The sequence below is a fragment of the Coffea arabica genome, chromosome 2c, assembly GCF_036785885.1.
Source record: "Coffea arabica cultivar ET-39 chromosome 2c, Coffea Arabica ET-39 HiFi, whole genome shotgun sequence".
In the NCBI taxonomy this organism is placed as follows: Eukaryota; Viridiplantae; Streptophyta; class Magnoliopsida; order Gentianales; family Rubiaceae; genus Coffea; species Coffea arabica.
The window spans coordinates 1,165,770-1,189,613 of NC_092312.1; the positions used below are offsets into that span (position 1 = coordinate 1,165,770).

Below are 23,844 nucleotides of genomic sequence, written 5' to 3' on the forward strand. Positions count from 1 at the left end.
GTGATGAATTGAAGTAACTCTAGGAAAAGAAAGTCAAACACCTGCTACTAACAACAAAAATCTAAGGAAGAGTGGAAGGCCCTTTCTCCCTCGATTCGCTCGAATCGCTCCTGGCTGCCTCTGCCCCATTGCCATTAACGTTGAATTGGATTTTGCATCTGCTAACTAACACTTTTTGACAAAGGAAAAAAAAAGTCATAGTACTAACATTTTTTGACTTTGACCTGGACTCCACGCGCAGCCGACCACCATCGTATTCGCACTAAATCACTCCTTATCTGCCACGCGTCTCAGGTCCCACCATCATAAAACAAGTACTAGTCTACTAACCAAAACCAGATAAAATACAACCAAAAAAAGAAAACAAAAACGAAAACGAAAACGAAAACAAACAGCAGCATCGGAGAAAACAACACATAATCTTTTCTATTTTTTATTTTTAGCTGTATTAGTTAGTGATGGTACTTATAAAAGAAAAAAAAAATAGCATTCCTCCTCGTTATGTGGTGTTGTTTCCTGGAAAATAAACGTTTCCTCCTCCACCTCCGCTCCTCCTCCTCCTCCTCGTCTGCTATCTCTCTCTTTTCTCTCTGTTAAATTCGACCCAACATGCCATTCTGTGAGGTCAGCTCGTTCCAGAACGGTTCAGAAGCTGCCCCTGGGGATAATGGAATTAAGATTTTCTACAGAACTTACGGGCGAGGTCCAACTAAAGTCCTCATGATCATCGGTAAAAATTCAAAATAACAAAAGATGGAAGATATTAAAGTGTTAACATATATGATTATTGTGGGTCGATGATGATTTTTCGCTTTGATTATTAGGATTGGCGGGGACTCACACTTCATGGGAACGGCAAATCAGGACGCTCGCCGGTACCTTGACGCCCAATGATGAGGAATCGCCGGCATGCGATCAAACCCCTATCGCTAGTCACAATGAGAGCCTTGGAGTGGAGGTTTGTGCCTTTGATAATCGTGGAATGGGTCGCAGCTCCGTGCCCACCAAAAAGTCAGCTTACACGTGAGTCCTCAAAACTCCTTGTTCCAAAACTCCAATCTTTTTTAGCATCACAACCCCCATAGATATCGTGGGTTGATTAATTGATTGTTAGCTTCTTGACTCTTTGAGATTCTGGTAAAGACATAGACTTGTGATGGATTTTGGTTTTAATGGCCGTCGAAGATGTAAATGGTGTATTTTTGTGATGATCATCCGTTCCATGCTAGAAATTCTTCCTTTCTGCTGTCTTTTTTTTTCTTTTTTTTTTTTTTTGGGGTTCTGAGAAAAATGATTTAGGCAAAGCGGCAAACCATTTAAGTTTCTCCTGTTCCTCTTTCCCTCTTTTTGTGAAATAGAAAAATGAAAGCTTTCTGCAGATGGTTTTCATTTTTCCTCCTAAATGAGCTGCCGAGGTTAGTAAAAAAGTGGACCTTGACGCGTTGGAACTCCGAATATACAGGGTTTTAGGTTTTAATTCTTGTACTTCAGCTGTGTCGAAGAGGGTGCGGATATATTCTGAAACTGATAGTATTGTGGAATGGTTATTGTGCAGAACGACTCTTATGGCAAAAGATGCGGTCGCTGTAATGGATTTTTTGGGTTGGGAAAAGGCCCATGTATTTGGACATTCAATGGGTGAGTCCATGAGTGACAACATTACTCAGTCGTTTTATTGATTTGTTTCATTTTTGGTATTCCCTGAGCCCCTTAATGTCAGTTGTGATTTTAAGATAGGCTAATCAACTTATTGGAAGGATTGCTTACAAAACAGAAATATAGTTATTGCAAGGATAAGATTTGGTGTGGAATAAAAGGGTCGATTTTCAGTTTGATACCAAATTTCAAAATTGAAAGAGGAAATGCAGGCCACCAAACACAACAGTTCTTCTTGAAAACATAGTTGTTGATAACCTGGAGGTATATTTTAAGTAATGTCAGACATGCACTTCAACTGAGCTTGTCATGATTTCGATTGTTCATTGTTTTAATGATGTGGTTCACTTCACTGGGAAATACTCCTATAGAACTAGGTACTAGTGTTAGGATTCAGTTCTGCTCTAAGTGGCATATGAGTTCGCATGACTGAGTGAAGCTGGGATTTATGTAGGAGGTATGATTGCTTGCAAAATGGCTGCTATGGTCCCTGGCAGGGTATTATCACTGGCTTTACTAAATGTGACGGGTGGAGGTTATGAATGCATTCCAAAGGTACGTGTCCTTTCTGAGCAAATGACAAATATTCTTTAACCATGCAATCTGGTTCAATGATGTGTAACCATTATGGCGGTTTCTTATCTTGTTCCAATCTGTACAATGAAAAATGCAATCTTAGATTGTTTCTGGACACCTCATTTAAATCTTTGAAACAAAAGTAATTCCCCTCTGAAACTGTTTTGAACATAATCTCTCTCTCTCTCTCTCCCTCTCTCAGCAAGTTTACCCCCCGGGGGGGGGGGACGGGTTATAAGCTCTGCATTTCTCTTCTTTCTATCCAACAGTCAAGTGCAAAAGGTTTACAAAATAGTTGCTATGGCCATCATTATATCCGTCTCCCATTGATGAACACTTTTGTTTGTTTGGTTGGCTTGAGATCAAGTGATTCTGGTGGCCACTGTATTTGATTTCCAGCATCAATTTATGATTCTAATATGCAGTACAACCATGTTGACTGATAAGAACTTTCCCTATTTTGCAGCTAGATCGTCAAACCTTGTCAATTGCAATCCGGTTTTTGAGGGCAAAAACTCCTCAGCAGAGGGCAGCTGTTGATTTGGACACTCACTACTCAAAGGTTACCCTTCTTTTGCTGTTTTATGGTTTTTGTTTTAGCACATTTTTCTTGTATTCATTTTTTCTTGGTTTTGAAAGAAAGTTTAGCTAGACTAGTTGAGCAGTGAGTCGGAAAACTTCTGCCAAATGTGGACTGGTTTTTTGCTGGTCTAGTTTTCGTTGTTGAAATTAAGATAAAAATTGGGGCAGGAAACTTTGTATATGATTCTATGAATTTTTCTTTTGCAACTTTTGACTTTGCCTCCTGTTAGGTTATCAACTTAGCTGAATGGTACAATGAAAAAGTTCCTGCACATTTTTTAAGGCTTGTTTGGTTTTGTTGATGTTAGAAATCCAGGGTATCAAATAGTGTCACTGAGATGATTGACATTTAAGGAAATGTAACCTCTATGCAGGAATATCTTGAAGAGTATGTTGGCACGCAAACCAGAAGAGCAATTCTATATCAAGTAAGGAACAGTGAGCCAGCTTGCCTTTTTTGCATGACGCTTAAGATGTATTGCAGTGCATTTAAGATACAACTTCAGCAAGTTGGCAGGCTTTGCGACCAACCAATGGCTTTTGTTGACTTGCTGTAAACGATTGCGTGATTATCAACCAGTGTGTTGTTCATGGTGCATGATTGTTACCTGTGGTTTAAATCATTTTCAAACCTTTACACAAGCAATATTTGATAATCCAAATAGGGCATCTGTTTCAACCAACAGAGAGTTGCCAGAGTCTCAGTCTGCCATTTTACTTGTCCTTTATTTCAAATTGTCTTAAGGTCTAATCATTCTTGCTGGTGGATTCCCTCAAGGTGGTAAGGAATAGGTAGGAATTACTACCTATTCCTTTTCAACTTTTGTGCAGAATAATATAGTTGACCAGCAAACTACTAAGATGTTATCCTCCTGCATTTTTTGCTCGCTCAAACCTGGGATTAATAACTATCATTGGCTATGAAGCAGTTGGCCGTATCCAAATGTTTTGTAATTGTATATGTATCACAATATTTTTGGTTTTCTGTCATTTTCTCATTAACATGTTAGGCTCTTTGTGGCAATTTTATGCATGATCCACTTTTCTCGAGTTACTGATGCCATAATATGTGGCCATTACTTAACAAAGGTGAAATTACAGTATATGAGTAAAAGCTGTTAGAATGGCAGACTTATTTGAGGCCATTTTGCAGGAATATGTTAAAGGTATATCATCTACTGGCATGCAGACCAATTATGGATTTGAAGGTCAAATAAATGCATGCTGGACGCATAAGCTGATGCTAGCAGAGTTTGAAGCAATCCGTGCAGCTGGATTCCTAGTATCAGTTATCCATGGAAGGTATTATTACTGTTCACGGCACAAGAACTTTACCTGTTAGTTGCAATTTTACCTGAAAGATCTCTACTTAGCAAAACTGAGTAGTCTTTTGATGGTTCAGACATGATGTCATTGCTCAATTATGCCATGCAAAGAGGATTGCTGAGAAATTGTATCCTTCTGCCCGAATGGTAGAACTTCATGGGGGACATCTTGTCAGTCATGAGAGGACTGAAGAGGTAGAAATTTTTTTTTTGTAGCTGAGAATGGAAAAAGTAGGCTGAAAATTTGTTTTGAAACCAGGTGCCATATTTCCCTGCCAAATCTGACCAAAATTAAAATTGAGAGAGAAAGAGAGAAGAAGAAGACGAGAAATATAAAATGAAAAACACTGAGGCACTGAAATGAGATTATAAGCATGGAAAAACTCTGGCTTAGCTTGACTGGTGGTGCTTGCATTACCTGGATCTTGCTGATGTTATTAGCCGGCTGATGGCTTGTTCTGAAATCCATAGTACCTGCAGATTGTTATGAATTTTGTGAACTATAAGAAGCCAAATTGGGAAAGACATTTAATTGACTGACCAAACCGGGGGGAAAAAGTAGCTTGCCTGGTCCTTAAAGGCATTAAGCTACCTATCAGCCATAGGTTGGGCCGGCCCGGCGATCGAACTGGCCATAGAACTGGGCTGGGTTGCTAATTAAACCAGTTAAGCAACAAACCCCCGGTTAAATCACTAGTCAACGAGCCGGCGATTCAACCTGTGAATTGAAAAAAATCACCGATTAAACTGCTAATTGAACCACTAACTTAAAAATTTTACTATTTTTATAATTTAAAATATATTATTATATTATATAATATAACTATTGTGTAATCCGCAGTTGAACCGCTCCACCCATGATTGAACCGGTGACCCGATCACCTCTCCGGGTTGAGCTCCTTGCTGGGTTTAATAATTGTGCTATCAGCTACAAAACTTGTATGATTGTCTTATAATTTGGAATTAAAATGTCACAAGGCTGAGTTACAATGTTCTCTGTGTGTGTGTCAAAATAATGATGAGGCACTGTGAAGCAGCTAGAAATTGTTTCAAAATTCCATTCTCATGCAGAACTTTGATTGTATGAAGTGCTGGTTACAGGCTTAGTTTCTTGTTTCACTTTTGAGATTGTGAGTAGAAAACCATGCTTCCACGGAATTGAATTACTGGTGCAAGTCACTTTTTTTTTTTTTTCTGTTACTTATTGGGAAGTTTACTCAGTATTTCGTTTTAGACTGTTGGCCTCCTAAAATTCTATTTTTTCCTGAACTGGATGTGTGTGACATGATCAGTTTCTATTTCTTGCTCGAATCAGTAACTTCATCATTAACTCCAGGTCAATAAAGCTCTTCTTGAATTGCTCAAGGCATCAGAAGAAAAATTAAGCACGCATGATTGGACAAACTTGCCCCTGAAAAGCTCTGGTGAGTATTTCATGTTATCAGAAGAATAATGCAACACTAAGTGACTTGCTCTAAACTAAGAAAGGATCCATTCAGACAAAGATTAAATATGGATATAGAATATTGGCATTGTAGCCATCTTGCGCTATGGAGTTGTACAAAATAGCAATATTGACAGCATAACATTTTTGCAATTTTGAAACCAGGCTGGCTTGGATATAATAAACGTAAATCTGTTGAAACTTGAAACGGGGTTTGCTGGAGCCTAAGTTTAGGTGTCTCATAAAGGGCCAATAGCTGTAATGATGGTGTTTAAATGTTGTCAAGTGGCCTATTCCATTAAATTGTTTCGTGCTTGTGTGCTGACGCTTTTTCAGGGTGGATAAAATTTGGGAGAATCAACTCTGAGGGAGGAACTAGTTTGAGTTTCATGGTTGACCTTGTAGGAAAGCTTCATGCCTTCTTCTTGTACCTTTTTGGCCTCCTCGTGTTGGTTGCGGAGTACCTGAGAAGATCTACAAGAAGTCTAAGACCGGCCAAAGTAGGACCTGCCCTGACATAGCTAAGAGAGGTGAGAAGCTTGTTTACTGGTAATTCTCCTATTACCTTTTGTGGTGCTGATATGTAGGTGGAGATGTACAAGCCTAATCGGATCTCTTTAAAATATATATATATATATATATATATATATATATATATATATATGTATCTGCAGGGCATTTGATTATTTATGAGCTTCTGGTAACGCGGCTTTTCACTAAAACAAGCAAAACTCGCCTAACTTATTTCTTGGTTAATCTAAGAAGATCACAAGGAGACAAAAAGTCGGCCTGGGTACCAACAATGATTGTTCGTGGAGTGCAGCAGGGAAGAGAAAAATGAAACAGCCAATTTTTAGGCGAGATAATTGTAAAGATGGCAAGGCAATCATAAACTGGATGCCTTGCATTTTTTTCTGCCCTCCTGTTTTAGTCACACCTCAATCAATGACTTGTAACTGCATTTCCATTTTACCGTGCACCTGATATTAATGCAAAACTGGTGATTCCTCATCTTCTCATGTCTATAAACCAATGAAACTCAAAGAATTCCGCACAGTATCAGTTAGGGGAGTTCACGTATCAGTTGAAGAAAAGATTATTCCATTAAACAGCGTTGGATTCTCTCAACACTAATCCTCCCCAATGGTCGGTCAAACTATGCAATCAAGAGCACTTGAACATCTAACGGACGGAGACAGAGACGCTCGGAGACTCTTTTTTTTTAAACTTATTCATGGAATCTCTCTCAAGAAATTAATCTAGAGGACAAATCCGATTCATCACACAAGTTTAATGGTCAACAGAAGTTGTTCAGAACGATGCAGCAAATTAGACGCAGTGTCTATCTTAACATTAGGAGAACGTCATAATCCCGAACTAGTACTAATATTTTCTTCAGGAAAAAAGAAGAGGATACCTGGTATGAATTTGACTCGGGTCATCAGTGCGGATTAGTCTGGCGCCTCGAGCGTCATCTGATCATCTTCCGCAGTCTCCAAAACCGCAGGCAATCAAATTGAGTATTGATTGGTTGGAAAGAACATGCTTAGAACATTTAAGCCTAAGCAGAGCAGCAAGCATGAATGGAATTCTCGAGCATCACTTCGCTCTCAAAAGACTCTCAACTCAAGAGCTCGTTGACCTAGACTCCGGCATGAAGAGAAGGGATAAATACCAAGACTCCTGATTCACTTTAAGACCAAACAAAATTTGCCACGAACATGACATGACGTACCTTTTCAAGTATGATCACCTGAGCACCCAGTCACTGACCGAGATCCGCCAACTCATAATATGCTCGAAGAAGAAGCCACAAATGATCCTCAAGCTAGAGACTTGGATGAGTAAACAAACATCAGGAATGGGGGAAAAAAAAAAGGAAAAAAAAGAAAGGGCTTCTTCATAGCCATAGGGGAGAGACGTATGAATAATGGTGTGATCCGCAGCACTTTAAGTCCACACGGGGCCATTTCAAGAAATATACCGCGAGAATATTCTCTATTGCTAACCACTAAAATGCATCCAAACAAGGCAGCCCATTACAACACCTAAACTAATGCGCGTAGACCACCCCTTCTTTTTTGGTTTGTTACTCCGGCGCGCCGCCCAAAGTTTCTTGGTGGACTGGGAATCCAATCCAATCAATAAAGCCAAATGCACTAAGCAACATCATCATTATCCAAAGCAGTGTATATTCTCAATCACGTCATTGTTGTTGTCAAGCAGTTTTTCCTAAAATCAAAACAGTCGTCTAGCAAAGCTGTCCATTGCCCCCATTAGATCAGATCAATCACTTTTGACTTCCTGCGCCAGTCATTTCCAGTTTGAGGATGGGCGGCACAATTGCAGTCTCATTTGTTAAGTACTAGTACTATAAATGCACTGCACTACATCTATAACCTTCGGACAAATTGACTTTGCCTAGCCGAGTCCTAGTTATCCGAATTAATCTGGGTTAATTTTTTCTTTTACCTTCAAGATTTATGGGGTAGGAACTTTGTTTTAAAATTTTTCCTTTTCTCTCCAATAATCACTGACTATTGTGGTGGGCGTTGCCGGCTATTTTTTCCCCCAAAGCCAGAAGACTTGAGGCCATGCTTGGATTACTTGTTTTCGTCGGAAAATATTATTGTCATTTTCGTGATCATATTTTTCCTCACATATATCAAATCGTTACAGTAATTTTTTCATGAAAAATGACGGAAAATGCAATCCAAACACAACCTTAGTTTTTTCGATTTATATAAATAGGAAGACAGATAACTTGTAAAAGCAAGCCAAAACGAAAAACGAAAAAGTAATGAAACCACTTTACCAGTTTTGCTTATAAATCGTCTTTGTACCGGGGGAAAATAAAAAAGCAAACTTGCTTAAATTAACTACGCTAATCTACGAAAACAAATAACAAAAGATGCATGCAAGGTAAGGTAAGAATCATCCCAAAGTTTCTCAAAATCAACTTTTAGGAATGTTCTGAGATACCCTTTTGGATGTGATATCGTTACGTTTCAATTCACTATTGAATGTATTAATAGAGAGATATCAACACTTAAATGATTTTAAGAGTTTAAATTATTCAATAATATGGCAAGAATTTATTAGATTACAGTCATGGATACGATACAAAGGGATGATAGAATTTTCCATATATTACCGAGAAAAGAGGAAACATGTGTTTTTTCCATTAAGTAACCGATTACTCATATGTAACCGGCAATTTTTGCTTAGAATGAGATTCCTGAGAGTTTAATCATCTCTCTATCCTCAATAATTTTTAGCATCTGACCAGAAGTTATGAGGGTGGTGAAAGTCATTTCTCTAACCTTTTTTAATCTCTAAAAATGATCGCGCATGTGTAGATCACGTGATGGATTCAAAGTAAAAATTTGTCAATTTATTAGTTTAATTTTGACTTTTTACAATTGATAGTATCTAAATTACGAGTGAGTTATATATATATATATAGATTTTTAAACTATAGAAGGTTACGTGCTTACGTGATAAAACACCAAACTAGAAAGGGGTCAAAGGTAATTTATCCTTTTTCTTTTTTGAACTTAATCAACAAAACATTGGCCGGCTTCTGTGCGGAGGCGGAAGTAGGGAGACCAAGTTGCCCTAGGAACAAAGATGGACGTTATACCTTCCGACGAAACAACAGTAGATACTGTCCTAACCAAATGGGATTTCAGTTGGTCAGTCTCTCTCTTTCTCCATCTGTTTCTATCGCTCTCTTGTTTAGGCATATAATACCACATCACTGCATCACATTGCAGCTCGTACTTGGGTTGGGGAAGGTGCTATGCTGCACTCCAGCGGAACTAATTTCTAACTCGTCCCGTTATTATGGTTCCGTTGATTCAAATGTAAAATTTTTTTTATTATAGTTTCTGTTTTGATTCGGAGATGTGGATTGGGAGGTGTTTACTGCAACCCTACGCAGTTTACTTGTGCATGTCTTATTTCTCAATTCCTGCAACTCTGGTTTCTTGAGAGACGCCAGTTTCACAAAAACCTTTTTTTTTCCTTGTTCCGAAGAGAAGATTCCCCTCTGTCGTATTTTGGCTGATTTAGACCAGGGACTAATATTTTGTAATACATGACTATCGCAAAAGAAATGAAGGGAACTCAATCCCTTCTGTTACTTATTCTAAATTTACTTGCAGGTTTGGAGTATCTTGTTTATGTTTGACTAAGTTGCTGTGTATCAAAGAAAGTTGTTTAATATTGGGTATTAGCAATTAGGCAGGGGATTTTTGGAATTCATTATGATAAAATTACTTGATTGTGATAATAAAAATGAATCACGGCAAGTAAAACAGAATGGGATTCAGAGATTAGATCTCTGGATGGTAATTAGCAGCACGAGCATGCATCAGATACTTGCTGCTTGTTTGATTGTGTGGAAAAATGTTAAATGCAGTGACTTGGAAGTAAATTATGAATCTGAAAGAAAAGTTCGCATTGTCTACTCAGCATTGGATGTAGATAAGGAGGTATGGTGATGTCTAACTCTTCCCATCAGTTAAATGGTTTAACATTTGACTTGATTTGACTCTGTTAATGGTCATACAGTTGCAGCCAGACAAGGTAAAGCGCGAAATGTCAGTCTCGGATGGAAAGCTTTTTGTGTGAGCTCCTTCCCATTCTTTTGATCAAGACTTTGGTTCAGATATCTTCTGAAATGCTTGTGAACATGTCTGCCAATCTATGTTGATGCTGGAATCAATTGAGTGCACACCCCCAATGCTTCTTGTAGCTTGTTATCCAAATGACCAAGGTGTGTAGGTTTAACGTGATTCAGTTTATTTTCTACAGGCATTTTGAGGCAGTAGAGCCAAGATTTCTGCGGGCATCATTCAGTGCATTTGTTGATGTGCTGACTCTTGCCACAAAAACGATAGATGAATTCGATCAAGGAGTGGAAGTTTGACATTTATGCCCACTTGGATCAATTGTATTATCAAGTGAAGTAGTTTAAATTTGTGTACTAAAACAATGCAGCAGATGCGAGTTTCTTGTTAAACCCCATTTGGCTATCGGATTAGAGTTTCTGTTATTTCTGTGCAAGTTTATAAGAAGATATTAAAGAGACCCCTATAATTTTTCTTCCGGCTTCAAGTGTTTGTTTATAGGCCTTATTGCTCTTGTTGCATTTTTATCTGGCTGAGGAATTAGTAGTTTAGGAGCGCTGAGCAAGCACAAAACGTACTAGCTTGAAAGTGCATTTCTTGTGCTTCTATTCCCCGTAGAGGACTTAGTAGTACTAGTAGTACTTTTGAAGGGCACTGGCTGAACAAGGACAAAAATTAGCTAACTTGAAATTGCATTTCCACTGCTTATTATCCTAGCAGAGATGAAATCTCGTATTGCCTACATAGTCGCAAATATAAGCATGTCTACGCTACGCTGCTCGCAATATTCATCAAACCAACAGCGTTGCACCTATTTCCCCTCCCTCTCTCTCTCACTCTCTCTCTAATAAATAAGCCATTGACCATTTTTTTTTTTTTTTATCAGCAACGATACATTTGTATAACCTATTCTATACTAATCTAAGGGGAAGGAGAGATTAGGGAAACTGTGATAGAAGACTAGTGGATATACCGACCCAACTTAGATCAAGAGAGTGCTACGACACAACCCTTGAATTTTTTTCGTTACAGATGAGATTTGAACACTCACTTACAACTCAACGGGGGATTTAAACCCCTCCCTGGTGACCACTGAGCCATTGGCCCAGTGGTTCCATTGACCGCTTATACCCTTTGGTGCATCCTTGCTGGTACAAAAAGGGGAAAAGGTAATAATATGATTTAACTCTTGCTGATATCACGGTATCTATGACACAACATATTTCTGCTCAAGCAACTTAAAACGGTTGAAAAGAGAGAAAGAATACTGGGAAGTGGGAACAGCTAGCATTACAAAATGGGCGGGTGTAGCAGGGAAATATATAGAGCCGGGTGGGTGACATCTTCCTTGCAGGAATTCTTTCCGCCAGTCGGGTGGCATTAGTATTCATCTAAGTAAGTATATAGCATGTCGTCTTTCTTTGACTTTCTTCGGCTAAGCAATGCCTTGAGAAGGCGTTTACTTTTGCTAGAATTGTGATCGGTATCTCTGGGATCTTTGGGACTCCCTCTTTCAGCATGGAACCTCATTGAAGCTGATTTCCGAGCTTCTGCAGGGAACTGGTAGAGACAAAAAGCATTTAAACAATAACAAACACCAGAAAACATGAAAGCAAACTAATAATAATTAAGAATTCTGACTACACTTGATATTATTGTCTTCTTGTTTGGGACAGGAGATCAAAGAAGTACAGTTTGCTCTAGGTTAAAAGGAAAGAAACTAGTGAAACAAAAGAAAGGATCTATCAAATACCTGTCTTCCAATAGAAGGATTGGGAGTGGTTGGTCGAGTTGGATTTGGACTTGTTGGCCTAGATTTCTTTGGAGTAGTTTGTCGACTAGCAAGAGATCCAGTGCGTAAAAGGGGAAATCGATGCGGTGAAACTGTTCGCTTTTCTGATCACCAAAACAGTCCTTATAAGAAACCAAAACAAATGATAAAATATTTTACATAAGAAATTAACAAGGAAAATAGATGAGAGTTGATTATGAGAACCTGATTCCTTTCCAGGAAAAGTGCCTGAGAATGAAAAGTTTCCAGGTTGCTGAGAAAGTCGCGGTGAAGGTGATGGAGAACGCCCATTCCTGCCGCAAGCATGATCTGGTTAATTAGATGTTTCAAGTTGATGAACCACGATTAACCACAGGATTATTACCTAACTGCAGATGATGGGATTTCTCTAATTGTCGCTCGAACTGCTGTTGAAACACAATTATGTTGTGCTGAAGAGTTGCTCAAACAACACAAGTTACAGAGAAAATAGCAAGTCCAACAGAATCGTAAGCAAGAAACTACCATTCCTAAATTGATGCCAGTCATCTTCATCATCCAGGCTACATCTTTGTTGATGCAACTTTAAATGATTGACACCGTTCATGCTCTCTGCAGCTGAACAAAAAATTTGTAGTTGTTAAACAGTTACGATTGAGATGACAGAAAAGGGAAATCAAAAACATGAGAATAGAGATTTTCTATTTACCTGTCAATATGTATCTTTTATGGTATTTCGGAGTATTTATGACCAGTGACTGCTGTGAGAGACCCTCACGATCAATATAATCCTGGCAAGTCCTCAATCTCTGGAAGCACAACAAGAGAGCAAGAATCAACATATCCACATTTTCATTAAGACCTATGGTTCACTTTCTGGCCCTTGACCACCAAAACCTTGTAATTTCAAGAAATCTAGTTCAAACTGAAACATTAATAGGAATTGCAAAATGCATTTGACGCTTGATTTTGTACATCAATCAATACCACAGCCAAGTAACTCGTTGTGCCAATTGGAATGCCATCATGAAGAATGTCTATCTATTAATCTGTCCCCTTCACAAATCCCCTCTGATCCTTTTGTATTTGATATGAAAAGACAGGATAAATTGTCGAAGAAAAATGTAAATGTAAATTTTTCATTTCCAGATTTACTGATAACAGCTTAATGCAAAATATTCCTATCATTCAAATGAATTTTGGCAATGAATCATTTTCTGTCAGCAAACTTTCTGGATCGTGCATCCAGGAATCTGGAAGACGTCAATCCTCCCAAAATGATGTCTTTATATAACAACATTATTACTCCTACATAGCCAATTTCAGGAAAGTGCTGCAGTGACAAATATCTGTTATTAGACATTTTCAGGTGATGCATGTTGAATAAACAGTAACACGATGCCTGCAGCCTCTGCCTTCTCCACCCAAAAGTATAATAAGGAAGAAAAAGCTAAGCAATTTTTCTATTCCTTAATGCAATCCAATTTAATCTAAGTTTACTTAGAAAATTAAAGTAGAACACTGCTTAAGATGGTTATGCATTTCCAAAAATGTTGATATTGGAAGGTCAAAGTAACAAATTTAAACGATGCAGGGAAACAGACTATTTGGACAAAAGACGCAACCCAACTTACCTGCTCAATGCAAGATACCCGAAGCTCAGTTCCAGAAACTTCATCAACCTTTTCATCCAAGAGATCATTGACCTTGTATGACATAGAGCCCAAATGATCCACAGTATTTACAAGAGCTTTGATTGCATAATCTTTCAAAGTATTTACAACTCTGTGCAAGCAGGATATTTCAGTTCAGATGAAAATAAAATGCCATGATTATGTTAAAAGTTCTACATAGCAGAAAGTAACTCACATTTGTTTTTGGTCATCACTGGTATATGATAATTCAAAATACTCGGCTGCAGAGTATAATTGTTTTCTCAGATTCTTCAAATCCTATCAAAAATCATGCCATAAGATACATAAGTTTTCACAACCAAGTCAAAAAAGCTAAATAGTATGGAGTAATAGCCTTGGCATGGAAGCACAGGAATTAAGGATTATCAAGAAGCTCGAAGTGTACTTAACAAGATGCATGAATGATTCAACCATACGCATAAGGAAAAAGGACAGACAAATTCCTTACACTTTTTTCTTAATTACAGACCAGGAAAGAGATTATTTAGTAAAAGAGTTGCCCCTTTACTGTGTAAATCCAAGTTTCTAACAAATCTAGCCCCAAACATGCATCAAATCCAGCAAGCTCTCTTGTAATTTCATTAATCTAGTATTTTCAGATTTTTTACATATACATCACTAAGATATGTGTATTTCCTTGCAGAAAGATAATTTAGTCCCGTAACAGAAACTTTTGTTTCTTCGTGTACATATGAATGCTACTCCGTCCTTGAAGAAGAAATTTCCATTTAAAACTTTCTCGCTGTGAAACAGAAACTTTTGTTTCTTCGTGTACATATGAATGCTACTCCGTCCTTGAAGAAGAAATTTCCATTTAAAACTTTCTCGCTGTGAAATAACTACTAGAAGCCAAACCAATCAGGGATCAAGAAAGTACCTTTAGACTGTCAGAGAAGACCATGCTTTGCTGCATAGAGGCCTCATCATAGATGGCTGGTTCTCGAGGGAGAGTAACTGAAGCAGTTGAAGTTAAAGCCTCCATTTCACAGCAACAGAAGCTAAAAAGTTCTTATCCTGAAAACAAAATCCCGATTTTAGTTCTCACATGGGTCATCAAGTGAAGTGTTCTCATTGTTTTTTGAGCTCTGCAGTGAAAAATCAATCAACATCTTGGACAATAAATTCAAAGCTTATTGATAGAGAGCCGGAAAAAAAATGATTAAAAAGAACATGGAAAAAGATTTTTGCCACAATAGAAAATAGACTAGACCCCTTTCCTTTCATTTTATTTTTCTGATCGTTCTATTGGCTGGATAAACGTGCTAGAATCGCATTTCAGTCTCGAAAAGCAGCTACGTGATTCAACGGACCGACCAATACTATACACAAGACAAAGACTGCGAGAAAATCAGCAATGTCCCTGGAAGACACTTTCCATTTTATCTTCAACTGAACAAGAACTAGTATATTTCAAGTCTCTTTTCTCTCTCTTCTTTTCCCCTTGTTTAGGCCGCGAAATAATCCTGAATTACAAGCTTAATGATAAACGAAAGATAACTGGAATCCCAAAAGCCCATCTTGTCCAGAAAAAAAACTTGATCATTACACTCCTATTGTCCCTCACTAAAGATATTCCTGCCAAAAGCATCCGAATTCCTTAAAAACATCAAAAAAGTTGCAAGCTTTGACTGTAGAAATTTGAACAGATAATAGACATCTAGCTACTTAATTGGAGAGGGGAAAAAAGATAAGAAGAATAAACTCAAACAACACATACTTCAAAAGCCCACAATTTTCCAATGCGAAGGTGTTGGAAAGAATCTAGTAGTCACCGTAAAGTGTTAAAAATCAAATCTTTCAGCAACCAAGACATGAACAAGTAACGGAGCAATGAAGAAGAACTTAATATGGTAAGTAAATTGGTACGAGTATTGTAAAGCATAAGCTTTGCCTTGTTCCAAAGCTATAAAAGCCACACCCACCTTCCCATTAAGCTTTGTTTGATCATGGGGAGGGGAGTGGAAGTGGGGCTTCAATTTTCTTAAAGGGAGGAAAGCAAATGAGACATAAATAGGCCCATTCTAACTGACGGGACAAATGTGGTTCGGTCTAAAGATTTTGACTAAACCAAAGGGAAAATTGGAAAACGACAACTTGTGGGTTGGATTGTATTGTGGAACGGTACTATTTGGAGGTGGGGAAAGTGGTTTTGAAGACAGAAGAGAAGAGGAGAGAGAAGGTGAGAAGAGAGGGAGGGAACCGGAAAAAAAATTGGAGGAGGATGATGAAGTGGATAAGACTTAAGAGCGAGGGAGCACCACCATCAAGGCTACCCACGTCTATTTGCAAGAAGAATTCGGAGCATCTCATTATTAATCCCCAGTCCACCCCTTTTAGTACTTTTTATAAGCTGAAATTTGGGGGGGGTCAGGGGTCTTATCTCTTGAGCCCAAGTCCTCTTTCCAATGATTGCCGGTTTAGTGGTTCCCCACTAACTCGCTTCCTTCTCTCCAGCGTCCTCTGCTGGGCGAAAACTCATGTACTAAGATGCATGGATTTGCAATCCCTTCCAGGTCTAAAAAAGAGGGACTTCAGATCAGAGGGTGCATTATCCATCTCTCTAGTTTAAATGGATTTTTTTTTGGTAGCTCCATATACAGCTCAATTGGACTTTGGTGGGATAAATGATGAGGGAAATTCACAGATTTATTAAAGACAAAACTCCAACAAAAAATAGAAAAGAGGATTATTGGATGCAGGAATAGGCGGGCCCCAGGCAGGCCAACCAAATGTTTGTTCAAACTCAAATATGAATTGAATCCATCAGCGACCGCACGCTCTTTCAAGGCACGCCAGCGGCGCCACACAAAATATAGTAGTGAAATACGTAATGCTCCACTCCCACCCCCAAGGACAAGGACCTCCACCACCAACATACATGCTATTTCAAATTTCAATTGCTCTCATTGACCCATTTGCACTCTATACCAGCTACTATCATAATTCATAACGTCATAAATTAGTTAGTGCACCATAACATCGTCTCGTAGTATTAAGGGATAATATCAAAAACCTCCCCTAAGGTTTCTCTTAATATCACCTGACACTTCTAAGGTTTTAAAAATATCACTTACCTTCCTTACTTTTTGTCATTTGTGTAACAAAATTTTTAAAAATCCCAAATTACCCTTCTACTTGCTAAGTAAAAGTTCTCCTAGACCGCTTTGTTTACTTCAACAAAACCATCATTTAAAAAATAATTTTTAGCAGTACTACCACATCATAATGTTATAATCCATAAAAATATATATTTGAAAAATAAAAAAGATATTTGCCGAGAAATACAGTTGACTAATTTAATTCTATATGCTCAAAACCAATTTCTTATGAACATTATCTTTTTTTTTTCCGACATCTTCTCAACTCATGCCCAAACCTTTAAATTGTACTGATTATTATAAAAAATAAATCAAAATAAACAAATAAATCATATCCCGTTATATCATAATTATACAAAAGTAAAAGATAACAAAATTCACTTTATTATAATTTACAAATAGAAAATTACATAGTCATCCAAAAAATAAATAAGAGAGAATACTGCAGAAAAGAGAAAGAGAAGAAAGTGGCTTTTGTTTCCTTTTTTTATAAAATTTTTAGCTCCATTTATTTGATATGTGAATTATAGTTGAAGTGAGGGTTAATATATAGTCTATTTGCAATTACTATGGGAGTTAAGTGATGTTTTTGAAACGTCAGGGAGTCAGGTGATACTAGGAGCAACCTCAAGGATGGTATATGGTATTATCCCTAGCATTAATATATGAACGAACCAATTAGGTTTTCTCACCTAAAATTTTAACAAGTCTTACGTAATTGGCTATAATTGAATTCTTTATTATCAAACACGTAGGCACCAAAATTTATTGTTTTAGGTGAACTGCAAAGTGTTTTGATAAATGGGGAGTCTGGTGAATTCAATCACTAAAAACGCGTTGGATAAATGAGTCTGCAAAATCAAAATTAACTACTTGAAGATATTTCATAGACGTGTTTAAACTACTAAATACACTTAAGACGATGAAATCCACAGATAGTTAGCCGCATTTTGATGTTTCAAACCCTAACTATGTTTTTTTTTTTTTTTAAATGCACTAAAATTGTCTGGCTCAATCCTAAGTCAATAAACTATTTGTGTATGTTCAATTGCGTTGGTTCAACAACGTAAAGCTTTCGTTGCTTGGAGTCTCAACTGTGTCGTGACAAAAAGAGTGGGGGAAAATGAAAGGCAAAGTTTGGTGTACTCTTTTCTTTTTAATTATTTTTGGCTGAATGGAAAAGGCGTGGTCCGCCCTCCAGACCAACCCTTTTTGAAAAGCATGACCTTGGAGGCAATCATGGAGAGGATCGTTCGACGGCATAGCGGTGGCTGGTTGGCAACGTTAGCATCCACCACAGTTCAATTTGGTGAGCAGTGGATTAATTCGATTCAATCATTTATATTCATATAAAAATAAATTTATATTTAAACTTAAATTTTAGTAGGTGTTAAATATATATATATATATATATTTAAATTTCTTATCAGTCTAATAATAATAAAATACACTGTTATTTGATGTCAAACAATATGCAAAAAAATAAGTATAAAAACAAGTAGAATTTCAATTGACTCATAGATTTGTTTTTTTTTTTTTATTAAACGGTAATATCTACTCTACTCCTATTCATATTTTAACCCATACTAGGAGGAGGGGATGCCCAACTGAACTAATTGGAAAATGACAGAAATTAAACTACCATCGAACCAGACGAGTGCACTATACGGTTGTATGCATTTTGAAGAAGCCACATATAGTGGCACAATGCTGATGGGAGGCAAAATTTAAACTCTTAACCTCCTACCCCACCAAAACTTAAAATCTTTAGTGGTGACCAACAGTAAAAAGGGCCATTGGTTGAGTCATAGATTTGTAATTGGATGTACTCATACACACACGCATTTTTTAAATGGATATAAATGAGTTGGTTTATTTTGACCCATTTATTAAATTTGTACAAATGGATTAATAAAATTATATCCATTATTACTCAGCTATGATCTGTTCAAACCACCCATTTTGACACTTCTGAGCTGGCAATAAGTGACCACTGCACGAAATTGCTGCCACAAATGTGATAATACTAGTAGTGAAAATCCATCTAAGCCATCAAAGAAAGAAAGAAAGAAAGAAAAACCATTGGGGTTTGTAGTTAGTAGTAATTAAGAATAGCTAAATGTCATTTTAAGCTAACCTAAACTGATTAAATTGAAGTCCCCATAACATAAAGAACTAGGGGTGGGCACGGGTCGGGTACCCGCCCCTAACATGATTTGGCTGACCCGACCCTAATATATCGGATCAGCCATTTTGCGACCCTAACCGGCTCCTAATATTTTCGGGTACCCGAATAGCGGGTACCCGAAAAAAAGGGGCGGGTCATAGGGTACCCGCCCCTAAAAAAAACTATTTTTCAATAAAAAAATTTTATTTTCTACTTAATATCAACATGTTTTTCAATAAAAAAAACATGCTTTTCCAATTAATATTGGTAGAGATATTGTAATTAAAGTCCATACATTACCATTCTCACACATTTCATCCAATAATCAAATTGATCTCATAAATTTAGTACATATTAGAATATCTAATAGACAAAACGAAGTTTCATAATAATTTTGAGTACATCACCATTTTCACACATTTCATACTTCTACAACACAACAAACACAAGGATAATAAGTATTTGGTAACTTCCCCAAGGATATTATGGTACAAGACCGCATCTCAAATAAGTCAATTGTGAAATCAAGTTCGGAAAAGAATTGAATAGAACTAATTATTTTTGAAAAAAATATAACCAAAATAATGTTAAAAATCTTCCCCAACTTCTTTACATCTTTGGAATAGACCTTATGGTATTAAGGTGATGAAAAAGAAAAATAAATTTCTTACACTAAATAAAAGAGACAAATTAAAGAGATATAATTGCAAATGAATGACACAAATATTTTAATTATCTAGCTAACAGAAAATTGAAACTCCAAACAAAAATTTTTGATTGAATTGATGCAAGATTTGCAGGAAAGATCGATGGAGGTAGAATAAAAATAAAAAAGATGAAAGGGATGAACAATTTTTATAACAGAGTTTCACAAATTTTTTTTTTCATTTTGTTCATGTTTCACCGAGAATATTCGCTTTCTTCAAAAAAAATGAGAAGAGTAGATCATATAGGATTAGAATATGAGGCTGCGAGCCACTTCACTTGCACTTAGAATTAAAAATTATAAAATTATAAAATGATCCTTACTTTTTTAATATTTATAAAATATACCTTGCGGGTCGGGTACCCGCGGGTTTTTATTTTTCTGATCCGTATCCGTACCCGATTTTTCGGGTACCCGACCCTCATCTGCCCCGCTAAAAAAAATCGGATCGGGTATCCTATTTTTCGGATCGGATCGGATCGGGTTCATCGGGTTTTCGGATCGGCGGATTTTTTTGCCCACCCCTATAAAGAAGGAAAGAAAGAAAGAAAGAAAGACTTTTGGCAGTTTGACCCACTGTCATATTGGGGTTTAGTATCCGTCAAGCTCACCCAACCCCCCCCCCCCCCCCCCCCTTCTCTGCTTTGATACTTGATACCTACATTACGTCAAAATGATGACAGTAATTTGTATCAGCAGTGAGAGGTTTTAGTCAAACACTCAAGTGTAGTAGTTTGTATGAATGATATCACAACTAGCACAAGACAGGAGAGTTTTTCTTGCCTCCTAATAATACTACTAACTCCCTCCTCTCTCTCTCTCTCTCTTAATAAGAATCTATCAGAAACAGGTTAGTAATAATAGAAACATGGAGAGGACCCACAAACAATTCAAGCAAGTGAAGTGAAGTCTGACTATTTCACCGATCTGCTTCCAAATTGTGGGACTCGACGCGCAAAATCCAAACTCCTACCGTGACTGGGGAGACAATCCTCATACAATGCTAACTAACTAACTCGTAACTTAATTCAATCAGTGCCGCAAATGGCGGTGATGGAAGTGAAGGGTCCCACCCCTCTTGCCCTAAAACGGCTACTACTGGAATTCAATTCACATTTCACACCGCACCCATTGATTTTGATCCATTGCTGCTTGCTGCTTGATGCTCTCTCCGTCTGGCCCAGAGCCCAATCACCAGGTCTACCGGATGGGCTCTAAAACACATCTGCTCTGGATTTGGGCCGCAGCAGGACTGACTCAAAGTTTATGACCATATATTTGGGCTTCTCCCGTCTCGGTAACAGCCAGTCAGGTATTGGGTTTATGGCGCGCTCGTTTTAGCTTTGCTTGGCTTTTATTTTAGCATTTTCCGGGCAACGCTACCAAGTGGGTTCTCTTCGCTTTTTCTCTTGTTCAGTAATTAACCTCCATCCCCCTAGAAAAAAAAAAAACCTTTTTTTTTTGAAGGGAGAAGGGCGAGATTTAAAATGATAAGAAGTGAAAGAGGAAAATTTGAATTTAAGATCTCTAATTATTATTGAAATCTCGATCTTAGTAACCAAATCACATATATAAAATGAATATTCACTTAAAATTTAAAAAAAAAAAATTCCCCAAAATTTGGCAATCCGCCCTGGCTCTGAAGACAGAAGTGTGGATGTGTGGGTGGGAAAAAACCTTCAACGGTTTCAGATAGCGGCCGCCGCATTCCGGTGCCCGGACTTCGATGCTTATTAACTGCGGGTAGTATAATTAGTTAGCAGCGTGTTATGGCCAAATTTCAAGAAATGACGGCTCGGATTAGAGGAATTAATCAATTAATGCATATTTCGAAGGCCCCAAAACCAGGTTGTACTGGATAAGCACGATTTCCCTCCTCATTTAACTCCATCCGCCTCGTTAATTGTTGTGTAACCTACTCCTTAAATGATCCAACAATTTTGGAATTCATGCATTAATCTCATACATCAGGTAAGGATAATATGCATGATAATCCACTCATGCATCTATTCTCAGCTTTAACCAATTCTACCTTGTGTGTGTGTGTGTTTTTTTTTTTTTTCTGATTTTATTGTTGACAATCTGGAAATTCTTTTCGAATTGAATGTTTTAAAGGGAAAACATTTACATGGACATCATCCGTCGCCTCAATTTAGACGGACGGACCACGGGTTGGACTTTTGACCATGCAATGATGCAAAGACATGCACATTGATGCCTTTTTCTTTTTTTTTTTTTAAATTCAAAGATATTTATCGATAAAAAAAAAACCATTCATCTTATTCAAAAAAATGCAAAGAACATACTGGATTTATTTGGATTGAGATGATTTCAAATAAAATAATTTATTTCACAAATTCTAATCATCTTTTTATCTTCTCAATCATCAACTGTCTACTGATCGGCTGGAATGCATAGTTAGACGTCTTTTTTTCTTCTCTTTTTTTTTTTTGGCTTGTAAAATTTAGAGTTGAACAGAGTCAAAAATCTATTTTTTTTTTTTAAATTAAAATGTAGTGTGTAGTAGACTAGTAGTAATGTACATGCACTTTTTGGAATGTACTTGGGAGTTTGGCATGTATGTTCATTCGTGTTTAACATTATAAAGCATTAAAGAGACATTGCATGATGCAGCCCCTTCTGTAATTGGTAATTGGTAATTGTTCACCATTAATGCCTTATTTAAGTTGATTCCATAATATCCCTCCTGTAACTCCCATGATCATCTGCACGAACTCCAATTTTTCTCCACCACAATTTATACGTACCATGTTAGCTGCTTCTTCAGCTTTTCCCCCAGCCCTCCCCTGCGCAGAATGAATCCCCCAGCCCTCAGCGTGGTATACCAGCTGGAGAACCTCCTTGCATCTGATGGATCTTTATATTTCGAAGAACAACCACCTTCAGGGTACGTAAGACTGAGGATGGATGCCGCAAAAATTATGAATCTAGCTAGCTATTTTTACTTGTTGACGTAATTTTTCACGATCTTCTTAATATATATATGCATTTCTTGCTTTCTTGCAGAGCATGGGAACAGTCATACCTTGCGTTTCCTGAAAGCCTGGGGCAATGTACAGCGGGCATATGTAACTGTAAGGAACCACTCCATGCTTGGAAATGGAAGATTAATAGCATCCCATGCTTGGAAATGGAATTCAAGGATTTTGAAGACATTTGTGGGGATTTTGGGTGGCACTCACCGCCAGACGTCAAAGAACCATTTTTTGAGGGAGACGTCAATGTTGTCGATGCTAAACCGCTGAATGCAGCTGGAGAGATACGTGATCAAGCGCTGCTCGAGAATGGTGAGACTGTTTTTGGCGAAGCATCTGGAGGAAATGCGGTGTGCTCGAGATCGTCAGAGCCCTTGGTTTCGGACGACGGGTTGGTAAGTGGGAGGTACAAGTCATCGGCGCTTGAGGTGGATGAGATTCAAAAGTACTTTGATGTTCCAATTACAAAAGCAGCTAAGGAATTGAAGGTTGGCCTCACTGTCCTGAAGAAGCGATGCAGGGAACTCAACATCAGGCGCTGGCCACACAGGAAAATCAAGAGCTTGAAGTCGTTGATTGACAGTGCTAAGGTACCATCCACGCTAGCTTTATGCAGTACTCCATCCTGATTAGTACTGAATCCTGAACTGAATGGATAAAGGAATTTAATTTTTTTTTTTTTTAAGAAAGACAGAGGACGGAATAAAAGTTCCTCTCGTTAATTCCTCCTCCTCACCTTCTAAGTTCTAATAAAACAACCCAGAAAACAGTAGTGTCTGAAATTAATGGAAACTGGTAGTATAGTTAAGTATTCAAACGGGAATTACTGAAGTTTTAAAGAATGTTACAGTAACCTTTTGAATTCTTGTAGGAGTTGGGATTGACAAGTGAGATTGAAATGCTGGAAGAGCACAAAAGAATGTTAAAGGTGCTTCCCGAGATGGAACTGACGGAAAGAACCAAGAAACTCAGACAAGCATGCTTCAAAGCCAATTACAAGAAAAGAAGGGCAATGGCTGCTGCTGCTGCCGCCATGGCTTGACTCTACTCACGATTTTTAGTTTCCTTTAGGTTTCAGAACGTAGGATTTATCTTTTAGATTTTGGATCTCAGTTTCCCTTTAGATTTTCGAATGTAGGATTTGGTTCAGTTTGTCTTTTGAATTGAATATTCCGAATTAGCTTTTTATTCACAT

General features: G+C 37.7%; 4 protein-coding genes and 1 long non-coding RNA gene across 10 annotated transcripts; 3 read left to right on the forward strand and 2 right to left on the reverse strand.

Annotated features, from left to right (window-relative positions):
• Window positions 1-590: 590 nt before the first annotated feature.
• Window positions 591-6,594, forward strand: LOC113724868 (uncharacterized). Of its 2 annotated transcripts, XM_072073275.1 has the most exons (11): window positions 591-730; window positions 825-1,023; window positions 1,556-1,638; window positions 2,111-2,211; window positions 2,699-2,794; window positions 3,189-3,242; window positions 3,968-4,116; window positions 4,217-4,334; window positions 5,476-5,563; window positions 5,920-6,113; window positions 6,258-6,594. In XM_072073275.1, the coding sequence occupies exons 1-10, from the start codon at window positions 610-612 to the stop codon at window positions 6,102-6,104; spliced, it is 1,194 nt and encodes a 397-aa protein (XP_071929376.1). In that variant the 5' UTR covers window positions 591-609; the 3' UTR covers window positions 6,105-6,113; window positions 6,258-6,594. The 2 variants fall into 2 exon arrangements, with proteins under 2 accessions (XP_071929376.1, XP_071929377.1); XM_072073276.1 differs by lacking the exons at window positions 5,476-5,563; window positions 5,920-6,113; window positions 6,258-6,594 and adding an exon at window positions 4,981-5,129.
• LOC113724869 (uncharacterized) lies at window positions 4,067-7,653 on the reverse strand. Its single transcript, XR_011831120.1, has 5 exons — window positions 7,319-7,653; window positions 7,001-7,225; window positions 4,707-4,857; window positions 4,558-4,613; window positions 4,067-4,411 (listed from the first exon to the last, which is right to left on the reverse strand). It is a non-coding gene; the product is annotated as an uncharacterized lncRNA (long non-coding RNA).
• A 1,466-nt stretch (window positions 7,654-9,119) lies between these two features.
• Window positions 9,120-10,695, forward strand: LOC113724871 (uncharacterized). 2 transcript variants are annotated; one of them, XM_072073284.1, is made up of 5 exons: window positions 9,130-9,278; window positions 9,360-9,449; window positions 10,007-10,079; window positions 10,159-10,214; window positions 10,402-10,695. In XM_072073284.1, the coding sequence occupies exons 2-5, from the start codon at window positions 9,430-9,432 to the stop codon at window positions 10,514-10,516; spliced, it is 264 nt and encodes an 87-aa protein (XP_071929385.1). In that variant the 5' UTR covers window positions 9,130-9,278; window positions 9,360-9,429; the 3' UTR covers window positions 10,517-10,695. The 2 variants fall into 2 exon arrangements, with proteins under 2 accessions (XP_027103546.1, XP_071929385.1); XM_027247745.2 differs by lacking the exon at window positions 9,360-9,449 and having other exon boundaries at window positions 9,120-9,278.
• Window positions 10,696-11,366: 671 nt separating this feature from the next.
• On the reverse strand, window positions 11,367-16,002 carry LOC113724872 (protein ABIL3-like). 4 transcript variants are annotated; one of them, XM_027247747.2, is made up of 10 exons: window positions 15,605-16,002; window positions 14,560-14,696; window positions 13,858-13,940; window positions 13,623-13,773; window positions 12,698-12,797; window positions 12,514-12,606; window positions 12,374-12,440; window positions 12,214-12,302; window positions 11,971-12,113; window positions 11,367-11,777 (listed from the first exon to the last, which is right to left on the reverse strand). In XM_027247747.2, exons 2-10 carry the CDS (start codon window positions 14,662-14,664, stop codon window positions 11,598-11,600), a joined length of 1,011 nt encoding a protein of 336 aa, XP_027103548.1. In that variant the 5' UTR covers window positions 14,665-14,696; window positions 15,605-16,002; the 3' UTR covers window positions 11,367-11,597. The 4 variants fall into 4 exon arrangements, with proteins under 4 accessions (XP_027103548.1, XP_027103551.1, XP_071929383.1 ...); XM_027247750.2 differs by having other exon boundaries at window positions 12,374-12,416; window positions 15,605-16,000; XM_072073282.1 differs by lacking the exon at window positions 15,605-16,002 and adding an exon at window positions 15,455-15,569.
• Window positions 16,003-22,469: 6,467 nt separating this feature from the next.
• On the forward strand, window positions 22,470-23,691 carry LOC113728263 (protein RKD3-like). Its single transcript, XM_072077337.1, has 3 exons — window positions 22,470-22,561; window positions 22,681-23,239; window positions 23,521-23,691. The coding sequence occupies exons 1-3, from the start codon at window positions 22,470-22,472 to the stop codon at window positions 23,689-23,691; spliced, it is 822 nt and encodes a 273-aa protein (XP_071933438.1).
• The last annotated feature ends 153 nt before the right edge of the window (window positions 23,692-23,844 follow it).

What these genes read in the sequence shown, in the direction of transcription:
- LOC113724868 (XM_072073275.1), top strand. Translation starts at nt 610, where the DNA reads ATGCCATTCTGTGAGGTCAGCTCGTTCCAGAACGGTTCAGAAGCTGCC. An exon ending in TAAAGTCCTCATGATCATCG is followed by an intron (nt 731 to 824) that starts GTAAAAATTCAA and finishes TTTGATTATTAG; the next exon opens with GATTGGCGGGGACTCACACT. An exon ending in CTTGCCCCTGAAAAGCTCTG is followed by an intron (nt 5,564 to 5,919) that starts GTGAGTATTTCA and finishes ACGCTTTTTCAG; the next exon opens with GGTGGATAAAATTTGGGAGA.
- LOC113724871 (XM_027247745.2), top strand. Translation starts at nt 9,214, where the DNA reads ATGGACGTTATACCTTCCGACGAAACAACAGTAGATACTGTCCTAACC. An exon ending in CATTGGATGTAGATAAGGAG is followed by an intron (nt 10,080 to 10,158) that starts GTATGGTGATGT and finishes ATGGTCATACAG; the next exon opens with TTGCAGCCAGACAAGGTAAA. An exon ending in TCGGATGGAAAGCTTTTTGT is followed by an intron (nt 10,215 to 10,401) that starts GTGAGCTCCTTC and finishes TATTTTCTACAG; the next exon opens with GCATTTTGAGGCAGTAGAGC.
- LOC113728263 (XM_072077337.1), top strand. Translation starts at nt 22,470, where the DNA reads ATGAATCCCCCAGCCCTCAGCGTGGTATACCAGCTGGAGAACCTCCTT. An exon ending in GAAGAACAACCACCTTCAGG is followed by an intron (nt 22,562 to 22,680) that starts GTACGTAAGACT and finishes GCTTTCTTGCAG; the next exon opens with AGCATGGGAACAGTCATACC. An exon ending in CGTTGATTGACAGTGCTAAG is followed by an intron (nt 23,240 to 23,520) that starts GTACCATCCACG and finishes GAATTCTTGTAG; the next exon opens with GAGTTGGGATTGACAAGTGA.
- LOC113724872 (XM_027247747.2), bottom strand. Translation starts at nt 14,664, where the DNA reads ATGGAGGCTTTAACTTCAACTGCTTCAGTTACTCTCCCTCGAGAACCA. An exon ending in AGTGATGACCAAAAACAAAT is followed by an intron (nt 13,774 to 13,857) that starts GTGAGTTACTTT and finishes CTGCTTGCACAG; the next exon opens with AGTTGTAAATACTTTGAAAG. An exon ending in TTTTCCTGGAAAGGAATCAG is followed by an intron (nt 12,114 to 12,213) that starts GTTCTCATAATC and finishes TTTGGTGATCAG; the next exon opens with AAAAGCGAACAGTTTCACCG.